General features: G+C 41.2%; 1 protein-coding gene across 1 annotated transcript in view; it reads left to right on the top strand.

Annotated features, from left to right (window-relative positions):
• Nucleotides 1–27,666, top strand: part of LOC126106129 (brachyurin-like) — a 151,883-nt gene that overhangs the window by 68,158 nt on the left and 56,059 nt on the right. The window contains exon 3 of the mRNA XM_049912373.1: nucleotides 16,295–16,464. Within this exon, the coding sequence (XP_049768330.1) occupies nucleotides 16,295–16,464 (170 nt within the window). The remainder of the gene's footprint in view (nucleotides 1–16,294; nucleotides 16,465–27,666) is intronic.

Here is a 27,666-nt window from a genome sequence, read left to right as displayed (position 1 = left end):
GTCTTGCAAACGTCCCCATCTGTTGGTTCATGGATCGAGACGTGGCTGCACGATCCGTTACAGCCATGCAGATAAGATGTCTGTCATCTCGAATGCTAGTGATGCGAGGCCGTTGGGATCCAGCACAGCGTTTCTTATTATCCTCCTGAACCCACCGATTCCATATTCTGCTAACAGTCATTGGATCTCGACCAACGCGAGCAGCAATGTCGCGATACGATAAACCGCTGTCGCGATAGGCTACAATCCGACCTTCATCAAAGTCGGAAACGATACGCATTTGTCCTTCTTACACGAGGCATCACAACAAAGTTTCACCAGGCAACGCCGGTCAACTGCTGTTTTTGTTTGAGAAATCGGTGGGAAACTTTCCTCATGTCATCACTTTGTAGGTGCCGCCACCGGCGCCAACCTTTTGTGAATGCTCTGACAAGCTAATCAATTGCATGTCACACCATGTGCTTCCTGTCGGTTAAATTTCACGTCTGTAGCACGTCATCTTCGTGGCGTAGCAATTTTAATGGCCAGTAGTGTAATAGTACCCAGAGGAATCATGACACCTCAAAAAGAAACATGTACATTACCATTATTTTCACGACTATTCTGGTGGTGTAGTCAGATTTTCAATGTCTTTATTAGTTTAAAGTTTAGTATCTGACTGTAAATTAGACAAGTAACACCCAGAAACGAATTTCCGAAGTGAAAACGCTTCACCCGATTTCGTCGATCGACGTGTGTTTAGAGAGCCATTAGTGCAAACCTAAATTGGTATGAATTACAGGCATGTAACTTGAATAGTACATGAGGTACTGGAAGACAAAGTGGCCAATTACTATCGATTGCGTCAGGCCATATGTGCTCCACAGTTAAAGTTAAAACGTTAGCACCATGCTTATGAATATACTTATTCGTCTATGTCTTTGTGTTGTATAGCTAGAGAAGGCCGAAATGCACGCGTTAAACTCAAGCAGGCTGGCGTGAGGTCTGAAACAAGATACGTAATGAATGCTATAAAGAAAAGTACGTAGCTTCTGGAATACTTAACTTTAATCCACATTTGTAGAACATCTCTCTTGATGATACGATAATAGACTCTCAATATAAATGGAATACGGCGCCTTGCTAGGTCGTAGCAATTGTAGCTGAAGGCTATGATAACTATCGTCTTGGCAAATGAGAGCGTAATTCTCAGTGAACCATGGCTAACAACGTCGGCTGTACAACTGGGTCGAGTGCTAGTACGTCTCTCTAGACCTGCCGTGTGGTGGCGCTCGGTCTGCAATTACTGACAGTGGCGACACGCGGGTCCGTCGTATACCAGCGGACCGCGGCCGATTTAAAAGCTACCACCTAGCAAGTGTGGTGTCTGGCGGTGACAACACACTTTGTTTATATCCGATATGGAGAAATTTATTGAATATTTACTGTGTTTTAGAAAACACAGAGACATTAGGCTAATGGCCTACCTTTTGTTCTATTCCATTGATGTATGTTTGTTTAATTTGTTTGTGTATGTAATAATGTGTGTTAGAGCGTGTTTATAGTCTAGCCATAGGAATATTTATTTAATTTCATGTTGTTTAAATGTTACTCCAGTATTTCGAATGTTTCATTACGTTTGTGAGTGGGCGTTGGCTTGAAGACAGGGCAGAAGCACTCTAGCCAATCGCAGCGATCGTCTCCGGGGAGGACACGAGGTAGTTATGAGCAGTGTGGCAGTTCTAGGGAGGACGAGAGAGGACACGAGAACTGCTGGACGTGGCGGCGAGATGGACGCAGAGTCGCGAGAGGGACCTGGACAGTGTGGAGCGGTTCACGCGTGCTCACGGCACACAGAAACATTTCGTAGTGCTGACTTGTGCGTTTGTGAGATTTCCGTGGCTTCTACAGTGAAGTTAATATCTCGCGTGCTTTGTTGTTGTTCTTAACTAATTACGTGCAGTAGGAATCTATTGTTTCCCTGTTATTCAACTTATATTTTATTTATTTGCAGGACCATTGACACCAATAAGTGTTTTGCAGAAATATACCGCATTCTCAAAAGTACTTCTACTATCGTACTCATTTAAAGTCGTTAAAATAGTACCTGCAGATTTTATTTAATTCCAATCTTCCATTTATAAATTTGTATGTTACATTGATAATTCGCAACTGCCGGGTGATAGAAACCTTCGACCATTCGATTTGGGTGTGTATTCTTATCATATACTGTAGACTCAGCAGTATTTGGCCTGTAGTGCCGCAACTACGTATCCCAACCCCTAGACAACGAAACCAGCCAAAACTTTTAATATTGTAACGTTGAGTCTGAGGGAATGCAATTGAGGGCCACCTCATTTCATTTATTTTTGCAATTTCACCTATTGGTGAAATCAGCTTCAGACATGTCAAATTAATTTTCCGCTCATGCACTTACATTTTCTTGTTACACTGTTAAGCACAGCAATGTTTATGGTTGACGGATTGCAACCACAGATACACTGAAACTGCTGATCAGGCGTAGGGTTTCATACCCTCGCCGGCAGGAGTGGCCGAGCGGTTCTAGGCGCTTCAGTCCGGAGCCGCGCTACTGCTGTTGTCGCAGGTTCGAATCCTGCCTCGGGCATGGATGTGTGTGATGTCCTTAGGTTAGTTAGGTTTAAATAGTTCTAAGTTCTAGGGGACTGATGACCTCAGATGTTAAGTCCAATAGTGCTCAGAGCCATTTGAACCTTTTTTTTTCATACCGTCAAGCTGAATCGAATTCACCTACCACGCACATAATGCGCCATTTTCTATGGAACAAATAATTAATGGCATTATGCTACATTGTATTTCAGTAACTGTGCATACTTACTACCATATCACTTTCAAACTGGTTCCTTTATTTGTTGTTTAGGAACCTCACGTTGTCACAAGTCTTATTACAAATCTCCCCATCTCAAGTTGAGTGAAAAACTGATAGCATGTGAAATGATACCTAACAAGCGGAACGCACATACGCGCCACCACCGATTTCGTCAAAATTTATGGTGTGTGCATAGTGTGGCCAGAAATGAAAGTGGCAGAAACGGGAGCTAAAGATGATCGAGTGTTCCGAAAAAAATTGAATTTTTGGTGCGGTTCAAGCGAAGCAACCGTCATGCGTGCTGTGTTGGTTTTCACGCAGCTGTTCGCCGACCGGAAAGAGTACAGCACACTAATCCAAGCGTCCAAGGGTCTTGGGGTCAAGTTCCAATGCGGAAACTTTTTTTTTCTATTCCCAGTTTTTGTATAAGCAGAAGTAATGCTCAATACATTATTTTCATTACTTTATAACAGGCAAAGGAAAACTTTCGATTGCAAATAAATTTCGAGGGAGGTATTGTAAGGACTACACGACAACATCATGCATAAAATTAGATACGTTTATTGTTTTAGAGTTTGATAATTGACACGTGATGGAATGATTTTCATCGTGACAAGAGGGGAAGCAGTAATTTTCGCGGTGTCTTGTCGGTGTTTTATAATTACATGGTTGTTTTAAAGCTTCAACAGAGAAACAATACTCTCGTTGTGTTCTCACAATATTCTCGAATGAATCCCGTTACTCGGTCCAGAGTTACCAAGCGAATGAGCTCTGCAGCCGTAGCTCGCGTTGTCCCCAATGGCCGATGGGTCGACTTTACCTGCATCAGGGACCTAGTGCCCACGTGCAACTGCAGAGGGCTGCTCGAAGGTCAAAATGAAGCTAACGGAATATGAAGGCCTGCACGCTTTAATCATAATTCCTTCTTGGAATGTCAGTTGCAGAATCTTCGTAGACACTGTAAGTTAAAACATTTCTTAGAAAATATTTACAGTTCCAAATTTTCCTTTGCGTTCCTTTCTTATGCCGTTTATGGAAAGATTAATCATTAAAACATATTGCGGATTACTGCGGTTTCTTTTCAGTGTGTGCGTGTTTTTTTTTATGCAATATGTTTCACTTCCTTTTGCTGGTTTGCCCGTAATCTTTACTTGGAAGGCCTGCACTAAAGCTTTTCGTGTCACTGTTTGCAAACTACACAAACAAGGTGGCAGACAGCTGAACAGCTTAATGTATATCCATTGTTATTTACAGAGCCACACATAATTTAAATGCCCATATGGATGGATCACAAGCATGTAACAGTACATCAGCAATTTGAAACAAATAAAATCTGCACATGTGCAGTCAACTGCAAGGTGTTCTGTGACATAACCTTAGAAGTACGGCAAAGACGATATGGCCCCACTCTGCATGGTTGCCAATTTATTTAAGATAATGAATCCAAGGTGGCGGTGATAGATGTAGCAATGTCGCCACGATTTCATGTCAGGAAGTTCATTTTTTTTGGGAAAAATTGGCCTATTGGTCTACCTCCGCTAACCTAAGTCATCCAACCACCATCTCTTCCTTGGAATTGGCGGGAAAAGGACGCAGTCTGTGCTGGGCTACTGGATAAGATGGACTTAAGTCTTTTTTTTGCATGCTCTGTTTATTTAAACAGTGAGTTGTCATAGGCAGTAGCTACATCCAGTGTGTTCACCATGAGGTCCAGAGTCCAACGGACCTAGTATACAGTACCACCGCCAGAGGACACTGTCATCTCCCCTGTGATATAATCCAAGATGACAGTCTGGGGAAAAATGGTGGGAAAAGGACTCAGTCTGTGTTCAACTGCTGGAGAGGAAGGAGTGTATTTATATTCAGTGGGAAACATGAACAATTAATTCAGGAACGGATTTCAAGTAGTGTATTTATTACACTGATACAAAACGCATGCCATGGCATGCTTGGTTCACAATAAATAGCCTACAGACCTGCAAACTACTCGTAAATTACCGAAAGAATTCGGTGCACTGATGTACAGACACGCAAACAACTTGCGAATTGTCAAAATAATGCATGTATGATGTTCTGCAAACACACTCACAACGCTTAAACAGCAGAAAATAATGCAGTACACAAACACTAATCGCATGTAAAAATGCTACCGAACTTTCTTTAAGAAATTCGACTGCAGAGAATCAGCAAACTGTTCCCTACAGAGTTTCAAGGTGGAATGATGTGTCCCACATGTAAGACCTGTCTGGCCATGCGCACGTGTTCACCTGCCCAATGTGGCCAACACATAGCTGCGAGATGTTAGCATAGTGCCTAATCCTTGCAGGTGCAGCTTAAAGTTGTCGTTGTTATACTGACATCTCATCTCTATGTAGATAACGGCCAAGTCCCCCTCTCGACGCACCATAGAAATATTTTTCAGTGCTTTCAGATATTGTTTACAAAAATATCCCAGAATAACACAGGATGCATTCTTCCTAGTGATCCAAACGAGACTGCCCATCCATTACATGTCAACCTTTCCTGGATATCATTAAGTGTCACATAAATTGTTAATGGTGGCTTTTGTTGTTTTTGTAGGAGCTTTTGTTATGTCTCAGGTTATCTGCATGGAAATTCTTGTCCCAAAAGCCCTTGTCAACTAAAATAGCCCACAATAACACTGAATGCATTCTTCTTAATGGTCTTAATGAGGCACCCCATCCATCAAGTGTTACCTTTCCCGAAAAATGTTACGTCCTGCTTCCAACATACATCTCTGAAACAGTAATCGTTCGCCCTTGTTCTCACCTCTAAAAGCCTTCATCATGTCTGTGCATCCTTGCAAAAACACCGTTAATCATAAAAGCATTCTTGTTGTATGGAAAGAGAGCGCAATATAGGCACATACAGGACAATCGGAACAATTACTCAAACAGAATTTGAAGCAATTTCCTACAGAAGAGAAAAATGGCTAGAATTTTCTGTGTCCTACAGCTGTTGGTCTGAAAATAGTAAATAAAGGAAGTATAAACCATTATCCATCATTACCGATCATAAAAAATCTTAGACAAAATATCTATGAAACTAGTAACATATAATGACAATGGGAAACATCATCAGAACAGAAATATAAATATACAACTCTGGCAGGCCATACAAACATCACAAGGTGTAATCCTATTACATATTATGACACTAAACCACAATTTGTCAGCATGGGCCAGAAGGGGTGGTGTGACTTACTAATAAAAACTCTGTGTAGTGATACAAGTTTAATATGCAGCAACAAAATAACCAGAATGCACACAGAGGAAAGTATTCAATTTTCAATCTTCAGCGGAGTGTGTGCTGATATGAAACTTCGTGGCAGATTCAAACTGGGTGCTGCACCAAGACTCAAACGCATGACCTCAGCCTTTGCCAAACAAGTTCTCTGCCAGTTGAGCTAACCAAACATGACTCATGATCTGTTCTCACAGCTTTAATTCCACCAGTACCTTATCTCCTACCTTCCAGACTTCACTGAAGCTCCACTGAAAACTTTGCAATACTAGCACTTCTGGAAGAAAGCACATTGCAGAGACATAGCTTAGCCACTGCCTGGGACATGTTTCCAGAGTAAAATTTTCTCTTTGCAGCTGGATGTGCGCTGACATGAAGTTTAATTTATCATTTGGATGGTGGCACTAACAGTTACTATAAAAATATGTAATCTAGTAAATCAATATTATTGGTTTTGTAATGTGAAGACATAACTGATGATACTAGAATACAGAATAGTGGGCTATCATAACAGTATGAAGTCAAATTATCTTAACAGAAAGACTGAAAGAGTGAAATATTCGGTATACTGACAATGGTTAAACTGGAAAGTTTAAATTTGACTTAAAATGAAATATACCACTTTGTAAACACATTAAAGTATGAAGATTGAGGCACAACCAAACTTATCATAGGAGATGGGGGCAATGATGGCCAAGAGGGAAGGGGGTGGAGCAGTGTTGAACACAGGCCAGAAAGAGAAAGGGAAATGGGGGGGGGGGGAGGAGATGAGTAACTGATTGCTGCATAACTGATATCTTAAATATGAAGAAAAACAAATTTTGTTAACACCAAAATTTAAAACACTGTCTTAACAAAAGACATATCAATGTCTCGTAGTACTGGTATGAAGCGAAAACTTTTTAAAACTCTTTTGAAGCTACCTCAATTCCAAGTTACTACCTGTCAGGACCTAGTAATCCATAAATAACAGAATACTGTGCACCAGAAACCATCAACAAGAATTATAAATGTCACAGCATTTTCATAACCTATACAAAAACCATTTGAATACTTCTTATTTATCAAATCAGCTTGTTAGTTTTAGATCTTATCAGAATGTCTCATCTGATCATTTTAGAGAGTACTTGTGGATCTTTAGATGTGCTCCTAGAGCTTATATGTTGCTTGGGGAAGAATGCTCTTTAAATCTGGTTCGAAGTTTTTTTTCACTCTGACGTATGTAAAATTTGTCATGCAAAAATCATCAACCTTACATGTCCCAGATTAGTCCTGTCTATATATTGTTTATACTTTCATGCCAAACAGATCATATCATTACCTTCTTCTAACTAGATGTTTAATTTTCTCTGAAATATTACCATATGGGGCAAGAACCGTATAACTGGTGTTCTCATTGTATTTATTTCAAGCAAAGTGACTACTATTCTTGCTGTCTTACCTGTACTCTAATTGTCTTGTTATACAACCTGTCTACAAACCAATGTTCTGCAGTGCTATGTACCATAACGTATTAAGTTCAGCATCAGTGCCATCATCTGAATGCCCATAAAAACCGCTAGTAAGTAGTATGATGTATCCATATCTCCCTTCAAGTGTGACGCTTTTTGATATTGTGTACTGATATTCTGGGAAATATATTTCCCTATTACCCCTGTTAGCTGTAAGATTTGATATTGGATGATAAATTATTTTAAGTTTCACAATAAATGCAAAATACTTGCACTTAGAGCTTTCTTCAGTAGTCATTGAGTTTTTTCCACTGTGTGCTTTAATTCTGCTTAGTTTGTCTGGCATCTGTGATCATGAAGCTTATTAGTGAAATCTTTGGCTCTCAATTTTAGCCACTTATTCAGATAGGTATTCTTTGCTTGTCAGACCTTGTGTGTTGGAACACGTGATAGACTGTATTGTATGATATATTGTAGTAAAAATTATGTATAATAATACTATTGACATGTTTGCTTGAATTATATTTCAATGTCATTTGTGAGAGTTTCCCTTATTGTCTCTTAGTTTTCTATTAGACAGATAATGCATTGTAAAATGGTACACACACACACACACACACACACACACACACAGCTGTGATTAATTTACAATGTTATTATTCTACTTTGGTACATATGTTACAACATTGGTCTAACTGTTGTTATTATAGTTATAATTCTTTACCAGACGAAGTAAATCCTAACAAAATAGCAACTAGGAGCGTCAATCTAACGAGAACGCCAAGAAACAACAACAAAAGTAGCAAATCAATGACACATAAACTAGAGTCTAAACTGTCTCAAGCACAGCCTTTCGAATCTGCACAAAAAATCTCTACAGACGAAGTTTTTTGAGCCTTAGACATCTTGAAACCTAGAATAAGAGCATATACTGTGTGTTCGTTAAAGATGCTGGTCAAGGTGCAGCCATCCTGAAACTGTCTAAATCTGGTTAACAATCACGAAGGTTATAGACTTATTGCTGTTCTAAATGCCTGCCATAAACTGCAGGCGAGAGTACTCTACAGTAGGATAGCACCAAATATCTTGAAAAATATTCCTTTAGAAAAAGCTGACTTGAGACCAGACCGCATTTGTAGTGATCAAGTGCAAGCATTGTCCGCTTACATAGAGAATGGAATCAAAGATAAGAACAAAACAATAGCCCTGTTTATTGACTTAAAATCGGCATATGATAAAGTGTGGCAGGAAGGTATGCTTCTAAGGTTCTTCAGAACAATTCAATGTAAAAGAGTTGTACAGTTACTGAATAACCTCGTGTCCAACAGGAAATTACAAGTTCACCTAAATGATCAAGTAAGTAAGGTGAACAATTTAAATTACAGACTACCACATGGACTTCAAATTAAATGTTGCACCCTACCAGGAAAGAGAGCGAGAACGTTTATCTGTGTTGATGACATAACAGTCTAATGATTTTACAATTTCAGAAAAGACTCTCACTCAGGATTTGAGAATTCTAGATGAGATTTTTTAATGTATCGCAACTCAAAGTAAACGAAAACGAAAGGGATTCTTTCATCTTCCATCTGAATAACAGACATGCTGGCCATAAACCGCAAAGTGCATTCAGAAATCACTTCCTGTCATATAACCCATCCCAAAAATATCTTGACGTGACTCTGGATGCCATCTGACATATAGAACGCACCTAACTGAAACAGCCTCAAAATTGAGAACCAGATACAACATATTACACAAACTGTGTGGAAAAAGTTGGGGAACTCAGGTATCAGTTCTGAAAACAACAGCCCTCTCACATGTGCATTTTGTTGGTGAATATTGCTGCCCAGTATGGCTGAATAATACTCATACAGACATGGTTGATACAAAGCTGAATGTGGCTATAAGAAGAATATATGGCACAATGAAACCCACAGCCACGGAATGGCAATCTGATCGAACGATGGAAGATACAAAATCAAGCTCCATTGGAAAAGGAATGGGAGAAATTTTCCAGAAATTGCGAGCTGTCACTACATCAGTACTGTGACGTCACTCAAAGGCAATAACTTAAGTATGGGAAACTCTCCTGGCAAGAGATTCACTTCTGAAAGATTCGAGCATGGTGGGGTAAGTGGTTTGCAGCCAATCCTAGCTCTGAAGGTCTCAGTGCCAGTCTTCTTACACGAGCCCCTCCAGGTTTCCAATAACCTACAAAGTTGTTGAATACCCTTAGTCGCATATGTACCAAGCACAGAGGATGCCAGGACTTTAAGCACAAGAGTGAAATCGGTGAAATTACCAAGAGTGACAGTGGACACTAGCGACAAACGATGCACCTCATAGACATGGAATCTCCTCCATGAAAATACGCTGAAGCTCTGTCCAGCATACATTAGATCTCTCAGGATGCAGTCTTCTGGATGGAACTTTAGATATCAACCTACAACCAACAGTTTGCAAATATTTAAATAGCTTTCCTGTCTTTTACTAGCCCGCATCTCGTGGTCGTGCGGTAGCGTTCTCGCTTCCCACACCCGGGTTCCCGGGTTCGATTCCCGGCGGGGTCAGGGATTTTCTCTGCCTCGTGATGGCTGGGTGTTGTGTGCTGTCCTTAGGTTAGTTAGGTTTAAGTAGTTCTAAGTTCTAGGGGACTGATGACCATAGATGTTAAGTCCCATAGTGCTCAGAGCCATTTTGTCTTTTACTATCGTAAAGTACTTATTCTACTTATTAAAATTAGCGTTTTTCTTTACTGTATAATTCATGCAACTGTTTTTAAATGCATTCCATTCACATGGATAATATTGTCTCATCAACTTAACATAAGACTTCCCTAATCAGGAATGATATTAATTTATTTTATCTGTACTTTATGTATATTGTATTATCTTTAACCCTGCTGCTGTTCAATCTCTGTAATGTACCCTTGGTGCCATAGGAAATAAAATGTAAAAAAAAAATCTTAACACTATCCTAGCGTACTACAGCACATGTCGATCAGACATCTTTGTGATTTTATATTTTACATTACAATACTTTAGTTACTCAGGTTAAGTCATAAAAAAATGTTCAGTTACTTCTTGTTGTGTATTACGATAAGTGCTGATTCAAGGCAATCCTTATATACTTTTCTATTGTTCTAGGCCTTCATAATTAATGTGGTTTTATGTTTCTACTTGAGTGGCATGTAATTTTCATTGGCTACTTGGTATGAATATTGATTTTATCTTGTCTTTGTCTACATGACGCTTTGTATTTTAAGGTTTTGTAGCCAATTTTGTCTTCTTAACATTGACATAAGAACCAGACGATAGTCTTAGACCGAAACTGGTAGAAAATTAATTGTTCTAGTGCAGATTTGTGTCATATGTTTCCTGCTACCTAATTTGGATGCTTCTGTTTACATAAATCGGAAAAATGGTCTCTTTCAATAAGTTTTGTTTTTTGGGTAGGCAAATATTAATTATTTATTGGCGAGTCAAATTCCATTCCCATTCTTACAATTTTGTCCAATTGTAATATTGTTCTTTAACTGAAATCTGGTACAACTAAACATTCTTGCACAAATTTTATCTTCCCAACATCAGCTGAGAAAAGTAATATTTTATTTCTTTCACAACTGTAGCATATCTCACACCAATGCACTTACCTTAACAGTCATTCCAGTCACTGGCATGAAATCAGGACTGTGTTTCATTTTGCCACTTCCTGTTTCTGAAGTTCTAGAGACTTGACTTCTAGGATGTATGAAACAATTAGTCTCCCAGTTTTCTGTCTGAATGTAAATATAGGGAGCTCCCTGAGTGTCACATTGATTTTTATCATTCTCATTATAAAAGAGATTATCTTCAGTTTCACTGAAACCCATTTTGTGCCCTATCTTTTTCAGTGCTTTTTCTGCTTGTAATGCACTAACATTCATGCCAGTTTCCCCTGCTCTCCACAGTTTTCCTTGGAAGAATGTTTTCCAGTTGTGGATTCCCCTCATTATCCAGTCTATTATTCATTTCTTCTCACCAGTTTGGATACATCATCTCACCAATTTGTTTTACATTGGTCTTGATTTTTCTGTTTGTGTTGTTGTCCCTACAATATTTAAAAAAAATACTTTGAACTTTCAGTACCTCACACTCTTTAGTATTTCCATAACTGATTAATGACCTACTGAGTACCAAAAATTTGATTCTAATGGAGCTGTATACCAGCAACTTGACTGTTCCTACAATTTGGATATGAATGTCTACATCATCACCTGGAACCGAGCGACCGCTACAGTCGCAGGTTCGAATCCTGCCTAGGGCATGGATGTGTGTGATGTCCTTAGGTTGGTTAGGTTTAATTAGTTCTAAGTTCTAGGCGACTGATGACCTCAGAAGTTAAGTTGCATAGTGCTCAGAGCCATCTACATCATCAACTTCCACTGCTTCATCTGTAAATTCGATATTAATCATTCTATCAATTTCTTCATTATAATTTACATCACATCTGTCATCATATTTATCTTAATATGAATTTCATCATCACTCATATTACAATTAAAAGGTAAAATGTCTTCACTACCTGTACTTGATTATCAAATTCACCAATTACAACATTGGAAATAGCGAGATTACGTTTTAGTCGTGCTTCCTCAGTAATTATTAACTTATTTGTACCACAATTATTATAATTATTTTTCGTCATTTCCTCCACCTTTGAAATTTCAATTCCTAACACACTATAGGCATTTGGGAGCAACTCATCACCCCACTCTTACTCTTAATTACATGTATTTTTGGGATTTCTGTTGTCTGTTGTGTTGAGAGGTATTGCTTTCCTGAACTCCCTATAAGAATATATAATTTATACTGTTCATAGGCTCCCATTTTTTCTGCACATAGGAGTCTGAATTTATCCTCCCCTATACTCTGATCATGCAATTACTGGCCATATTTTGGCTCATATTTCTTGCTCCAAACTGACAAGCTTACAATGGAACGACCATAAGCATACGTTTATCTTAAAAGTTATTGAAATTTCAAAAATTTTATCTTAAAGTTCTCTGTTTCCAGTTCTATTTCTTCCATTTCAGTGGAAATGTCTTATGATTTCACAATCCCTGTCAATGATTCCTGCAATATCCTTCTCCTTTATTTCACGAATTTTCCCATTACAATTTCGATCCCATCCCAATGTCCATAACCATCAACTGCACCACAATAAAATTTCTGTCTCTCATTTTTCTCTAAGACTGCCTGGCTTGTAAACATACTTGAGAAACCATTCAGTTGAGGCTTCTGTTACATAAACTGTGCCTATAGCGCTTTTTGTGGAAATCTTGTTTTTAGGGCATCTGTTTGAGTCAGCTTGCCAAAGCTCTGACCAAATGTGTTACTCTTCTAAGCTGTTTCTCAAACAGGGATTAGATTAGAATAGATTAGTACTTGTTCCATAGATCATGAATACGACACTTCGTAATGATGTGGAATGTGTCAGTTAATAAAAGGTGTCAATACAAGATATTACATTACACAAAATATTATATGACACTTAATTTTTTGGGTGGGGGTAGGGAAATAACCCACTTACTGTATCCAAAAGTTCATCTAATGAGTAGAAGGAGTTGCCGTTCAGAAATCCCTTTAATTTCCTTTTAAATGCTGAATGGCTATCTGTCAGACTTTTGATACTATTAGGTATGTGACCAAAGACTTTTGTGGCAGCATAATTTACCTCCTTCTGAGCCAAAGTTAGATTTAACCTTGAATAGTGAAGATCATCCTTTCGCCTAGTGTTGTAGCCAGGTACACTGCTATTACTTTTGAATTCGTTTGGATTGTTAATAACAAATTTCATAAGTGGATATATATCCACTTATGAAATTTGTTATTAACAATGGATGAGCTCCAGCAATTATGGTTCAAATGGTGCAAATGGCTCTGAGCACTATGGGACTTAACATCTGCGGTCATCAGTCCCCTAGAACTTAGAACTACTTAAACCCAACTAACCTAAGAACATCACACACATCCAAGCCCGAGGCAGTATTCGAACCTGCGACCATAGCAGCCGCGTGGTTCCTGACTGAAGCGCCTAGAACCGCTCGGCCACCGCAGCCGGCCTCCACCAATTGTTCTTACGCTTTTGTGCAATGAACACTCTTTTACTCAATGATGAATTACCCCAGAATATGATGCCATACGAAAGTAGAGAATGAAAATAGGCATGGTAAGCTAATTTACTGAGATGTATATCGCCAAAATTTGCAATGCCCCTAATAGCATAAGTAGCTGAATTCAAACGTTTCAGCAGATCTTCAGTATGTTTTTTCCAGTTCAACCCCTCATCAAAGCATACACCTAGAAATTTTGTATATTCTACCTTAGCTAACGATATCTGATCGAAGTCTATATTTATTAATGGTGTCATTCCATTTACTGTGTGGAACTCTTTATACTGTGTTTTGTCAAAGTTTAATGAGAGCCCATTTGCAGAGAACCACCTAATGATTTTCTGAAAAACATCATTTACAATTTCATCACTTAATTCGTGTCTGTTGGGTGTGATAGCTATACTTGTATCATTGGCAAAAAGTACCAGCTTTGCTTCTTTGTGAATATAGAATTGCAAGTCATTAATATATATTAAGAACAGCAGAGGACCCAAGACTGAACCCCATTTTTGATTGTTCCCCAGTTTGAGAAATCACCAGCTTTTTTTGCGTATTATGTGAACTGCTTATTTCAACTTTCTGCACTCTTCCAGTTAGATATGATTTAAACCGTTCGAGCGCTGTCCCATTTATACCACAGTACTTGAGCTTATCTAGAAGTATTCTTTTGTACTTTCGTTTCCCTCTCTAAAGTTAAACCTACTCAAAAACTCGCTTTTGATTCTAACAGAAATCTGTTTGGAGCACATTTTTCAAATACATTACAGCATAAAACGTATGTGAACAGACATTATGATTCAGTTACGAAATTGCTTACCCTTCAAAAACATATATTTCAAATTTAAACACATCAGTCGTTTAAGAAACAGCTTTGTCACAAAAGTCTTGTACAAAAGTTGACAGGACATAATTTGCCCTCTTTAGGAAATTTTATTAAAGGTGCATTAGGCCAAATACCACTACATCTACTAACAAAACGTTTTGTAGAGAGATTTCCTTGTAATTCAACAAGCTTCTATATAATGTTTGACACATTGCTTCTGTATTCACCTACGGTACTAGTTACTATTCTTTCTATATCCGCCACATTAGTATTGATAACATAAATATGAGTATTTGCCTGCACTAAAGTATAGTTTCTCTTCCAGATTCTGTTTAGTTTGAGTTATTTCTGATGTCAAAATTTAATTATCCTTCAGTATTGTCTATTTCAAAACTATTCATAGTTTTATTTTATCTAATAGCAATAGTTGATTCTATATTTACAATTTGAGAGCCAACTACATCCACTAGAGCATTCCGCTGCTTCTTCAGTCGATTTCAATCTATCTGTTTCATCCTTGACTTCGGCTGCTTGGTCATTGCTATTTAGAAGTTCTCTTGTGAAAGAGAAGTTCTCTTGTGCAGTCTTTGTGATTACTTCTCATGTGGCAAACTGTTTTTGGTGTGTGTGTGTGTGTGTGTATTGCTTTGCACAATATGGTGATGTACAAATTACATAAATGCTTGATATATTTTGGAATATTCGAAAAATACAATCCTGCAACTTCGCAACAAAATCGCGCTGAATTTTCGACGGCAACAACACACCAAAAATACTTCGCCACAGTGGAAGAATAAAAATCGATAACGGACGATAATGTAAAGTGTATTTTGCAAATCATGTGAACAGCCATCTGATGATGAACTTGCCAGTTCGAAAGCGGTAACGGCGCTATTTACCTAAATAAACAGCAGTATTAATAGTGGTTGGTTGCTGTCTTCTTCTTTGTAAGAATTAACCTGCATTAATTGTACACAGCCACGGTCTCACCATGTCAGTGTTAGACAAAATAGCAACTGAAGCATTATATACTAAGACGAACTATTATCAATGGCTGTATAGAGAAGCCATCGAAATATATAAACATGGTGATAATTTTAACAGAAAAGAAGCAGCTATGAAACTCAGCGATATATGGACAGTGGCGCCACAGAATTGATGAGAAGTTTTCATCTTTAACGTACTATGATCGGTAGTTATATTTTATCCTTGACAAGGTTCATCTCTGCTATCACGTGAAGTCCAGACCACTTCCACTTTCCACGGTATTTAGGCCGCTCTTCGACGCCCGACTCAGCAAGACTCACCACAACCAGGAGCACCTCCGAAGATGTCCAACGTAGCTTTGGACGAAACGTCAGGGACAGAGAAGTTCCATGGACCACGGCCATACAACCCGGAAGAATTCTCGGTAGCTGAAACATTCGGTAGTGAAAGCCTTCATTGTATAACCGTCATTTCCTTTCGAACTGACTTAACTTCAGCACATTCAAACCATTTCTGAAATATTCCGCAGATGAATAACTGATTACACAAATAACTTATTGCATTACTAATCTTAGAAGGACACTGTTTAATTAACTTCGCTGTTATTATATTGTGTTTGTGTATGTATTTAGATACACAAAAATGGACCTAACAGAGGTTGACAGTTAGTAGTTGAGTTTTCACCTACTGTGGAATGTCTGTGGCATTGATTACCATCAGCTATATGTAAAAATTATTAGCATCGATTGTCTGCTTTGCAACTGAAAATAGCTTTGTTCTTGCAGCTATGAGAAGTTCACCATCCGACTGGGAGGAATTCATCGCACTAAGAACGAGACCACATCTTGGACCGTGGTCGCCACCTGGGCAGTGACCCACCCAGACTACAATACGGAGACCTATTACAGTCACGACGTGTCTGTTGTATTCCTGCCTAAGAAGGCTCCTCTCAGTAGTGAGTAGCATAAAAGTAGAGTGGCGCTCTTGCTTCATACAGAGAGCTACAGACGTACAGATAGATATATAAATAAACTGATAAAGAGTGTGAGATAGAGTGTGGTGGTTGAGTGAAAGTCATGTGCAGCAGTCTGGCAAAGCAGTGCGTGCAGTGAGTAGTATAAAAGTAGAGTGGCGCTCTTGCTTCATACAGAGAGCTACAGACGTACAGATAGATATATAAATAAACTGATAAAGAGTGTGAGATAGAGTGTGGTGATTGAGTGAAGTCATGTGCAGCAGTCTGGCAAAGCAGTGTGTGCAGTCTGAAACTTACAGTTCCTTTTTACGCAGTCCAGTCACATTAATGTGACCGCCACCTCTGTTCAACGTCAAAGAACAATGAGCAGTCACAGATGGCAGGTGGCAGCATTACCAGTGGAGTGTACGTAAAGAGAGTTACGGGGGTGGGAAGTGCAGAAACTGTGGAGATGTCATAATGCGGAAATAGAGCTATTTGTCTGGCATACAGAAAGGCATGATCATTGGTTTTTGGGACAAGGGTGGAAGCATTTTCGAAATGCCGCCATTGTTAAAGTACAATGCACGTGGGAAAATGGCACTATCCTTGTGGTAAGGCAACTGTCGTGCACTATGGGCCATATACGAATGGTAGCTGAAAGATGTGTATAGCCAAACAGATGGGCAGCTGTTGAGCAACTGGCGACCCAGATGGTTGGGTTGGTTGGTTTGTGGAGGACTGAAAGGACCAGACTACATAGGCCATCAGTCACTTGTTCCACGGCCACAAAATCCTACAAGAATAAAAACAAATAGCTGAGGTAACAACGGACGACACAGAACAAGAAAGACACAGTCAAAGACCAGACAAAAGGAATTAAAAGCACACAGAATATGACAGTGGTTGGCCGACCATGAAAACAAAAAAGGAAAAGCCAACCACCAAGAAACACACTAACGACCACAATCTAAAACCGTAGGCCAAGGGCCAGACTCAACACAAAAAGGACACAAACACTTAGATCGAGCGATAAAAGTCCCCTGTACGAATAAAACTCAAAGATAAGTCTGCCATTGCAGCGTCATCTGATAAAAGTGCAGGGAGCATATCTGGCAGCGCAAACGACTGCCTGAGCAGTTAAAAACGAACAGGTCAACAAGATGTGGACGGCTGTCAACACTGATCAACAGTGGCAGAGGGGTGGGTCCTCACGGCGCAAGAGATGACCATGCGTCAGCCAGGTGTGGCCAATGCATAACCGGCAGAGAACAACTGAGTCCTTGCAGGAGGCTCGCAAGGAGAAACGCCACACACCTGTAGTATGCTTAAAGACTCGAAGGGTGCGCCATTCATCACCCCAGGCATCAAGTACCTTCTGCCCCAAAACTGACCTGAGATCACACTCCGAGAGACCAATCTCCAAGGCCGGGGCACTGACAGCCTGTCTGGCCAGTATGTCTACCCACTCATTTCTCGAGATGCCTGCATGACCTGGGGTCCACACAAAGACCACGGAGCGGCCGCAACGGGCAAGAGTATGGAGGGATTCCTGGATTGTCATCACCAGGCGAGAACGAGGAAAACACTGGTCGATAGCTTGTAAGCCGCTCAGGGAGTCACTGCAGAAGGACTCACCTGTGCAGGAGTGGATATACTCTAAGGCTCGAGAGATTGCTACCAGCTCGGCAGTGAAAACATTGGAACCAGCCGGCAATGGGAGTTATTCAGAATGGTCTCCTACAGTAAGAGCAGACCCGACCAGCAACCATCGAACTGTCGGTATAAACCACGTCAGAGCCTTGAAACGCGGCAAGGACTGAAAGAAAGCGGCGGTGGAGGGCCTCAGAAGGGACTGAGTCCTGCGGGTCTTGTGCCAAATCGAGCCGAAGGCATGGCCGGGGCACACACCATGGGGGGCCCGGAAAAGAGGCGGAAGAGGGTAAACTTCAAGCCCAGATAGAAGAGCCCAGACGCGAACCCTCACTGGGGCCGCCATTCTGGAAGATAGACGGCCGAGTTGGGGAACAGCAGACAGTAATTGGGATGCCAGGGTAAGCTACAAACATGTGCAGCATAAGCAGCCAGTAGGTGATGGCGCCGGATCCGCAATGGAGGGACACCAGCTTCCAGAAGTATGCTGTTGACAGGGCTTGTGTGGAAAGCTCCAGTGGCGAGTTGGATCCCACTGTGAAGGATGGGGTCAAGCAACCACAATGCAGAAGGGGATTCTGAACTGTAAGCCAGGCTCCCATAATCTAGACGGGACCGAATTAATGCCTGGTACAGTCATAGTGAACCAAGGGTCTACCAGCAGTATCTCCTCAATAACCAGTCAGGGAACGTTGCTGTTTATGGGCCTCTGCAGCAGATGGCTGGTTCATTCACCCACGCTGACTGCTGTTCATTGGCGAAAAGGCAGCAATTTTCACGCTAATACTGGAACTGGACGTCCACCGAGTGGTGACGAGTTTTCAGATGAAACTCGTTTGATATTCCATCAGACAGTTGGCGGTTAGGCTGTACAGCGTGAAACGTCTGGAAGTAAATTCCCTGCAACAATCAGCGGAAGGGTATAGATCAGAGGAGAGAGTTTTATGGTCCCCAGAGTGTTTTCTTGACGTTCGTCCGGTGATCTCGCCATTATGGAAGACAAAATGGATCAACAAAAGTATGCATCTATCCTTGGGGGCCATGTCCACCCTTACATGCACTTCCTTTCTCCTCAACGCGATGGCATCTACCAGCAGGGCAATGCAACATGTGACACAGCTGACAGTGTACGTTCATGGTTCAAAGAGTGGCAGGGTGAGCTTCCTATACTCCTCTGTCAACCAAACTCACCATATACGAAACTCAATGAGAACCCATGGTACCACATTGACCTGTTCACACAATGGATCCTCAACTGGGAAACATCGTGCAGTGCCCACAGCACTGGAGTTGGCGCAGCTCCAGATCACTATCAGAACTGTCCAGAACTACACTGACTATCTTCCCGCATGTCTTACAGCGCTCCACACAGCAAAAGATGGTTATTCAGAATTTTGATAGGTGTTCACATTAATGTGACTGGACAGTGTAATATACTACATAGTTGCTTTTCTTTCAGTTCTTTATTTATTCAGTTCATTTTTATGGTTTTTTTTAGAGAAATTGTCTGATTTTTCAGCAATGAGTGAAGTACAGATGACATTAGAATAAATGTAGCACCTAACATGGGTGCATATCGGCAGACTGTAAATCATGGAAGAAGCTACAGGCGTGCACATTTTTCTGAATCTGTGAAACCATGGTGGCTCCTGGAACCCTAAGCGTTCTTGATTGGATGTATGTCAGCAGATAGCCCAGACCATCCCACAAGTAGTGACCTTTCATGAGAATATGATAGGTTTTCTAATATTTCACTGATGAGACACGACGTGAAACCAAACAAAGATGTCTACTTCATTCAAAGTGTCAAACCTGCCACATGATACTACCTCCCCTTCCAGCCTATGTGACGCCCAGTTAGTAAACTGAAGGAAGCACCTAACATGGTTTCCATGGTTATGGTGCCACTGGAGTGTACCACCGAGTGTTGTGTCCCACCAGCCCAAGTGACCTATTACTGTGTCTTGGATATCCACTGGTGGTGTTCTTTCGCCCCCGCCCTCAATCTTTGAGAAGATTCTTGTGAACTGGATGTTAGTTCAAGTATGGGGAACTTACTTTCTGCACTACAGCAGGGAAGTCATATGAACTGCAAAGTTATTCACTACTTGTAGCTGTATAGCACTGATTTCACCAGTGATTTGCTGTACTGTCACCCATCTTTTTGCTGTTACAGTCTGCAATGGTTGACGCCAAGCACTGTCATCAATGAGTTACTGGCTGTAATTGATGATCCTGACGGTGCCATTTTCTCTCATATCTAGGTCTCACAGCATACGTGGACAAGGTGGCGTGACATAATCCCAGAACTTGAGTGACAAGAGTTAAAGAGTGCATTGCCTTGGGCCACTCCATAAATGACTGTGTTGATTTCACAGTTTTTTTCCATCTTGCGCCCAACTGTCACACTGACAACTTATGCAAGGTCCAACAACATTCCAGCTACAGGGGTAGTGTAGGTATAGGCATTCTGACACAGGTAGAATCGCTACACACACACTACTTGATCCGGAAATTGGTCGTCTGTCTTTTGTTAAAGTCACGCATGATAACATCGATGATCTTGCACTAATGACATCAACCGTGACGACATTACTCTTATCATTAAGAAGCCACACCCCTTATTAATCTCCAAACAATCTTAGTGTCTTTTAGTGAAACTGAAACTGTGCCAGTTGGAATAATTTCACCTTTTTTAGGGTATCTTGTTCTGTTCAGTGTCAGGAGGAGGTAAACACAAAAGGGTAGGGGTCTTTTAATCATTGTCAAGCTCAAATATACAGCGAATCATGGTACCCCTTAGGTTAATGGCAGCAGGGGACAGGAAAGGACACTCAGTGTGTATGCCTGGGGCCTCATTCAACATGCTGAAGAGGCAATTCCAACAGCCATTGAGGGAACAGGGAGCAAAATATTGCAGATTGTGGCGCATGTTGTAATAAATTATGCCTGTCGTCTGAGCTCCTAGGTCATTCTTGGGTCATTCCAGCGTCTGGCATAGAAGGTTGAGAGGATCAGCTTTGCGCATGGACATTCAGCGAAGCTCACAATTTGCAGCATTGTCGTCAGAACTTTGGTAGTGAGCATAATGGAAGGACTGAACCAAAGACGTCGAAAGTTCTGTGAAAAGCTAGGTTTCGACTTTCTGGACTTGCACCATAGGGTTGAGAACTGTAAGGTCCCATGAGTCTCAGAGCCGATCAGACTCATCACTGACGTGACTCAGTAACTGGCAATTAGGAAGCAGACCATCTCATTACGCAATGGAGTCAGTTTTGAGATGACAGGATTGCTCGAGAAGCGAGGTCTTTGCGACATATTGAGCATCTTGTTATTTTGTGCTGATGAGTTTACAGCCAGAAGCGTTCATCCTCTGGGCTATGCGCAGCTTCTAGGCAACGGCTAGAGGCGGGAAACAAGTGGTTCCATCTTCCAAAATTGCTGACTGCAAGTCTTAATCTTACTCAGGTAGCTTATTCAGTAATTTCGAAGGTGGTGCTACTGTCCTCGCATTCTTGGTGAGTGCATTCCACTGTAACTGTCTCACGTAGGTGGTGTTATAGTAGTGTTTACAGGCAAAGGGTGGACAAGGAAAGTTCACTGCGCAGTATGATGTTTGAACACTCAAGCGTTTGTCCATGGAGAGAACTGAGTGTGCCACAAAGTGAAAAAAAACACTGTAATTGAAGTAGGGGTGTGAATCAAAGTCCAGAGACTGAGTTGGTGATATGTTGACAAGTTTCCAGATGGCAAACTGAATGTCCGACCACTGTCTGCTCACTATCTCCATGACTGGCTGAATATTCAATTGGTTTCTGCCATAGTCATAGCCATCCCCTCGCCATATCCATCTCCTCCTGCCGATATTGATATCCATCTGTTCCCACCCTACCTGTAACAAACTCCTATTCCCCAGCTTCTCTCCAGCCATCCTCTTCTGCACCTCATCCTATTAGTCCTCTCTGGCCATACTCCCCCCGTTCACCCCCTCCTCAATCCACATCACACTTCTCTCAAATAGTGCCCGATCCCAAGTGTGCGCCCTGCCAAACAGGTCCATAGAGCAGGCCAAAACAATTCCCACAACATACCTGTATGTAAGCGAGACCTAAAATCGATTTTTGCACCAACCATATAGGCTGCTATGCAAGACAGGTTGATAAAGCAGGTCAATACTCCTCCAACACAGTACACCTGGCATACATGACAATCTACACGCCAGGGACTGGAAAAAGCTACTCTTGCCTCTGACAAATAGGCTGCCTTGAAGAGCAGGACGATAAGGCAGGCCAATACTATTCCCAGATATGTCAGGTCAGGGCAGTGTAAATGACAGGGCTGAAGAAAACACTTTCCTGCCTGTAACTCCAATTGGAGCTAGGAAATTATAAACAAAACAGAGCCAATACTCCTGAAGATTGCTGTAAGGGTGCGAAATTTAGCGGACATTGATTGTTGGGTTTGGGGAGAGATCCCTTATGTACATGCCTACATGCTTCTTTATACAGTAAACAAGTACAGATTGTACTAGATCCTCCCCCCCCCCCCGCCCGCCTTCGAGCTTAGCTCACATCTGTATTCTATATATATACAGATATCTGTTCCTCTTGCCACATCTGCATCCACGTTATCATCCCACTTACATCTGTGTATCTCCTGCTCCCCCCTCTTCTTTGTCCATCTCCTCCACCCACTGTTACTGGCCATACCCTCCTCCCCTCGTCCCCCCTTCTTTTTTTTATCCATATCCAACTCTACTTGTCCATCTCCTACTCCCTCTTCCTTTTTAACCTTTCTTCTGCATCTCCCCCTTCTCTCTATTCAAACTATCCTCCTCCTCTCTCTGCACATCTCCGCCATACCCACCCTCTGTGTGTCTCTTGTCTCACTTACTTCCTGCACCCTCTTCCTGCTCTCACTCTGTCCACCCCACCCTGCAAACCTTCTCTCTGTCAATACACTCTTACACTCGTCCTACTTGCAGATGAAGATTATCAGTTTCCCTAAGGCATTGCTCCAGAGGATGGCCTCTTTGAGGGTACAGTCCAGGATATGCATGAGCAGCAGCAGCATGGTTACCGGATACACGCAGTACAAACTGGATGTCGACGTATTCATCGTTTGTGTACTTCATCGGGAAGTCAACTTACATAGACTCGACAGGACCAGTTATAGTCAGTAGTCACGTACATTGGTTTACCTTGTCCTTTTTCAACTCCATTTACTATTGTTCTGCCTCACCTATATTCAGTTGCATCAATCCGTATCCTCTTTCACTTCAGCCTCAAGCATTTGCTCAACTCAGCATGAATTTGAGCAACTTCGGCAGTATTAATGTTGTCTGAATATTTAGACATAAATAAAATTTTAAGATAATATCTTTCTGTTGTTATAGTACTCAAACTGAAGTTCTCTAGTACTAAAAAATCTACTTTTGCAGCAGAATTGAAGAGTACGCGAAAGAACTTGCCCCCCTTCTAACAGCCGTGTACCGCAAGTCTCTAGAGGAAAGGAAGGTTCCAAATGATTGGAAAAGAGCACAGGTAGTCCCAGTCTTCAAGAAGGGTCGTCGAGCAGATGCGCAAAACTATAGACCTATATCTCTGACGTCGATCTGTTGTAGAAATTTAGAACATGTTTTTTGCTCGCGTATCATGTCGTTTTTGGAAACCCAGAATCTACTCTGTAGGAATCAACATGGATTCCGGAAACAGCGATCGTGTGAGACCCAACTCGCTTTATTTGTTCATGAGATCCAGAAAATATTAGATACAGGCTCCCAGGTAGATGCTATTTTCCTTGACTTCCGGAAGGCGTTTGATACAGTTCCGCACTGTCGCCTGATAAACAAAGTAAGAGCCTACGGAATATCAGACCAGCTGTGTGGCTGGATTGAAGAGTTTTTAGCAAACAGAACACAGCATGTTGTTCTCAATGGAGAGACGTCTACAGACGTTAAAGTAACCTCTGGCGTGCCACAGGGGAGTGTTATGGGACCATTGCTTTTCACAATATATATATAAATGACGTAGTAGATAGTGTCGGAAGTTCCATGCGGCTTTTCGCGGATGATGCTGTAGTATACAGAGAAGTTGCAGCATTAGAAAATTGTAGCGAAATGTAGGAAGATCTGCAGTGGATAGGCACTTGGTGCAGGGAGTGGCAACTGACCCTTAACATAGACAAATGTAATGTATTGCGAATACATAGAAAGAAGGATCCTTTATTGTATGATTATATGATAGCGGAACAAACACTGGTAGCAGTTACTTCTGTAAAATATCTGGGAGTATGCGTGCGGAACGATTTGAAGTGGAATTATCATATAAAATTAATTGTTGGTAAGGTGGGTACCAGGTTGAGATTCATTGGGAGAGTCCTTAGAAAATGTAGTCCATCAACAAAGGAGGTGGCTTACAAAACACTCGCCGACCTATACTTGAGTATTGCTCATCAGTGTGGGATCCGTACCAGATCGGGTTGACGGAGGAGATAGAGAAGGTCCAAAGAAGAGCGGCGCGTTTCGTGACAGGGTTATTTGGTAACCGTGATAGCGTTACGGAGATGTTTAACGAACTCAAGTGGCAGACTCTGCAAGAGAGGCGCTCTGCATTGCGGTGTAGCTTGCTCGCCAGGTTTCGAGAGGGTGCGTTTCTGGATGAGGTATCGAATATATTGCTTCCCCCTACTTATACCTCCCGAGGAGATCACGAATGTAAAATTAGAGAGATTCGAGCGCGCACGGAGGCTTTCCGACAGTCGTCCTTCCCGCGAACCATACCCGACTTGAACAGGAAAGGGAGGTGATGACAGTGGCACGTAAAGTGCCCTCCGCCACACACCGTTGGGTGGCTTGCGGAGTATAAATGTAGATGTAGATGTAGACATGGATATTTTTTATGGAAATAATCCCTCGTAAGTCCTGGACCATTGACCATTTATCAAGAAATTATATATTTTTTCTGTATAACTACTGCAGTCCGCAGAATACACCTTGTCCAAACTGCCTCGCAGTACTCTCCAGTAGCCTGCCTCCTGCAGTTCTCGGCCAACACCATTCTCTTCGTACTGGCTGTGATAAGAATTAGTGTTATTTTAGTAAAGGAAACCATGGGAAAATGGGGGACAAAATTGAAAATATTTTTTAAAACTACAAAAGGCTTAATTAAGACAACTGCAAGTTTTTCTGTAAACTCGTTATTATTCAATAATTACTAATATACAATAATATTTTTGGAAAACGAGAGAATAAAACTTTTTATTCCAAAATGAGAAAGTATGTCATTTGCCCCCTTCTGCCCCAGGATTTATGCATAATGGGGCGGTGAAGACAAGCTGTTATAAAAACATGTAGATCTAGTGGAGATGCAGAATTTTTGTTTTGCTCTACATCTATTTCGTTTTAAGAGAGTATAAGGTTTTAATTACAGCATTCAACGCCTGTGTCCTTTTCTTAAGACTGTTCATAGCCTGACATTCCAATGAAGTGCACTCTTCCTCTCGTAGTCTGAGACTTCAAGATTCTCGGTATGTGCTGAGTGGCCATATAATATAAGAAGAACTGGGAAGTATTTTGATGCCTTAGAAAATTCCAGAAAATACGTCTCCATCAAATGATGTGTACCTCAGTCCAATCTCTTGGCAGCAGTTGTAACTCAGATTCCTTCTGTTGTTCCTTTTGAGGAAAAATAGGCATCAGGACCGTGTAAGCGCCGCTTGCCGACGTACAGCTAAGGGTGGTTGCAGTTTCATCCCTTTCTGCAAATAGTAACGACCTTGACGTTTCCCCTTGCAAGCTATGATTTTTTATTGCTTTTTAGGGTTCACTGAAACAGCTGTTTCATCGCAATGAAATATTTGAGAAGCTGTTAGTCCGTGCTTCTCAAGTAAACTTGTTGACAACGAAAAAAAAAGTATCTACAGCTAGTTTATTAAAGCACATGGCTCTTGCACCATATATTGCTTCTGGATTGCGGATGGATAAAACAGGATGTCTCTTAATGAATCCGTTAACCCAATCTTCGCCGGCGAGTTCATGCCTTTCTTACAGCGAACTGCCAGATAAGCTAAGCAAGTCTCTCATTGTTGTGAGCTCAACTTCCTACTCTTCCATAAATACATTTTTAAACTTGCCAGACATTTTTTGAATTTTTTAGTCAGGGTTTTCTCTTCTTTTTCTGGTGTATCTTTACAGAGTAGACTGGAGAAGAGGAAATTGGTTTGAAGCCTTTAAATATCCAGCGGGTGTGTTGGACCTTCCATCAAACTACAGACCCCCTTGAAGATGTCTCCCGCAGACGGGGACGAAACGTTGGGAATTGAGACAAAATTCATCAACCGACCACGGCACAACAGCCCGGATAATCATAATGGACATGACATTTCCGGCCGTGAAAGTCTACATTTTAAAATATTTTTTTCAGTCGGAGGAGAAAGTTGGTAACTGAAATTTCGTGAGAAGATCCCACCACAACGAGAAACGACTTTGTTTTAGTGATGTCCACCCCAAACGCTGTATCATGTCCGTACCATTCTCTCCTCTATATCTCGATGATACAAAACGTGCTGCCCTTACTTGAACTTTGTCGTTGTACTCCATTAATCCTATCCGGTAAGGATCCCACACCGCGCAGCAGTACTCCAAAAGAGGACGTACAAGCGTTGTGCAAGCAGTCTCTGTAGTAGACCTGTTGCATCTTCTAAGTGTTCTGCCAATGAAACGCAGTGTTTGGTTCGATTCCCCCCACAACTCTTCTATGTGCTCTGTCCAATTTAAGGGGGGCGATGGGTTTTCGCGTCTGTGACATACTATAAGTCGCACGTGTCCTCTGGAATATGCTAAAGAAAAGTCACTTCAAGGCAAATATCTAAAGCCGAGAAGCAGAAGCAGCCAGATAATCTAAAAAAAAAAGTTCATAATTGTAATTCCTAGGTACTGAGCTCATTTTGCAGCCTTTACATTTGATTGATTTGTCGTGTTACCAAAGTTTAACGGATTCCTTGTAGCACTCATATGGATGCCCTCACACTTTTCACTATTTAGCGTCATTTGCCTATTTTCTCACCATACAGATATGTTCCCTAAATCGTTTTGCTATTTGTTTTGATCTTCTGGTGAGTTTACTAGACGATAAATGACAGCATCATCTGCAAGCAACCTAAGATGGCTGCTCCACTATCTTGGGGAACGCCAGAAATCACTTTCGTTTTACACGATGACTTTCCGTCAATTACTACGAAACAGTAATCTCTGTGACAGAAAATCACGACCCAGTCGAATAACTGAGACGATATTCCATAAGCACGCAGTTTGATTACAAGCCGCTTGTGATGTAGGAAAATCTAGAAATACGGCAGCAATTTGAAAACCCTTGTCGATAGCGCTTAGCTCTTCATGTCGGTAAAGAACTATCTGTGTTGCACCAGAATGATGTTTTCCAAATCCGTGTTAACTATGTGTCAATGGAACCTCATGTCGGTAAAGAACTATCTGTGTTTCACCAGAATGATATTTTCTAAATCCGTGTTGACTATGTGTCAATGGAACCT

This window comes from Schistocerca cancellata, chromosome 10 (assembly GCF_023864275.1).
Source record: "Schistocerca cancellata isolate TAMUIC-IGC-003103 chromosome 10, iqSchCanc2.1, whole genome shotgun sequence".
Taxonomy (NCBI): Eukaryota; Metazoa; Arthropoda; class Insecta; order Orthoptera; family Acrididae; genus Schistocerca; species Schistocerca cancellata.
Note: the sequence above shows the minus strand (reverse complement) of the source record. Positions and strands in the feature narration are given on the sequence as shown.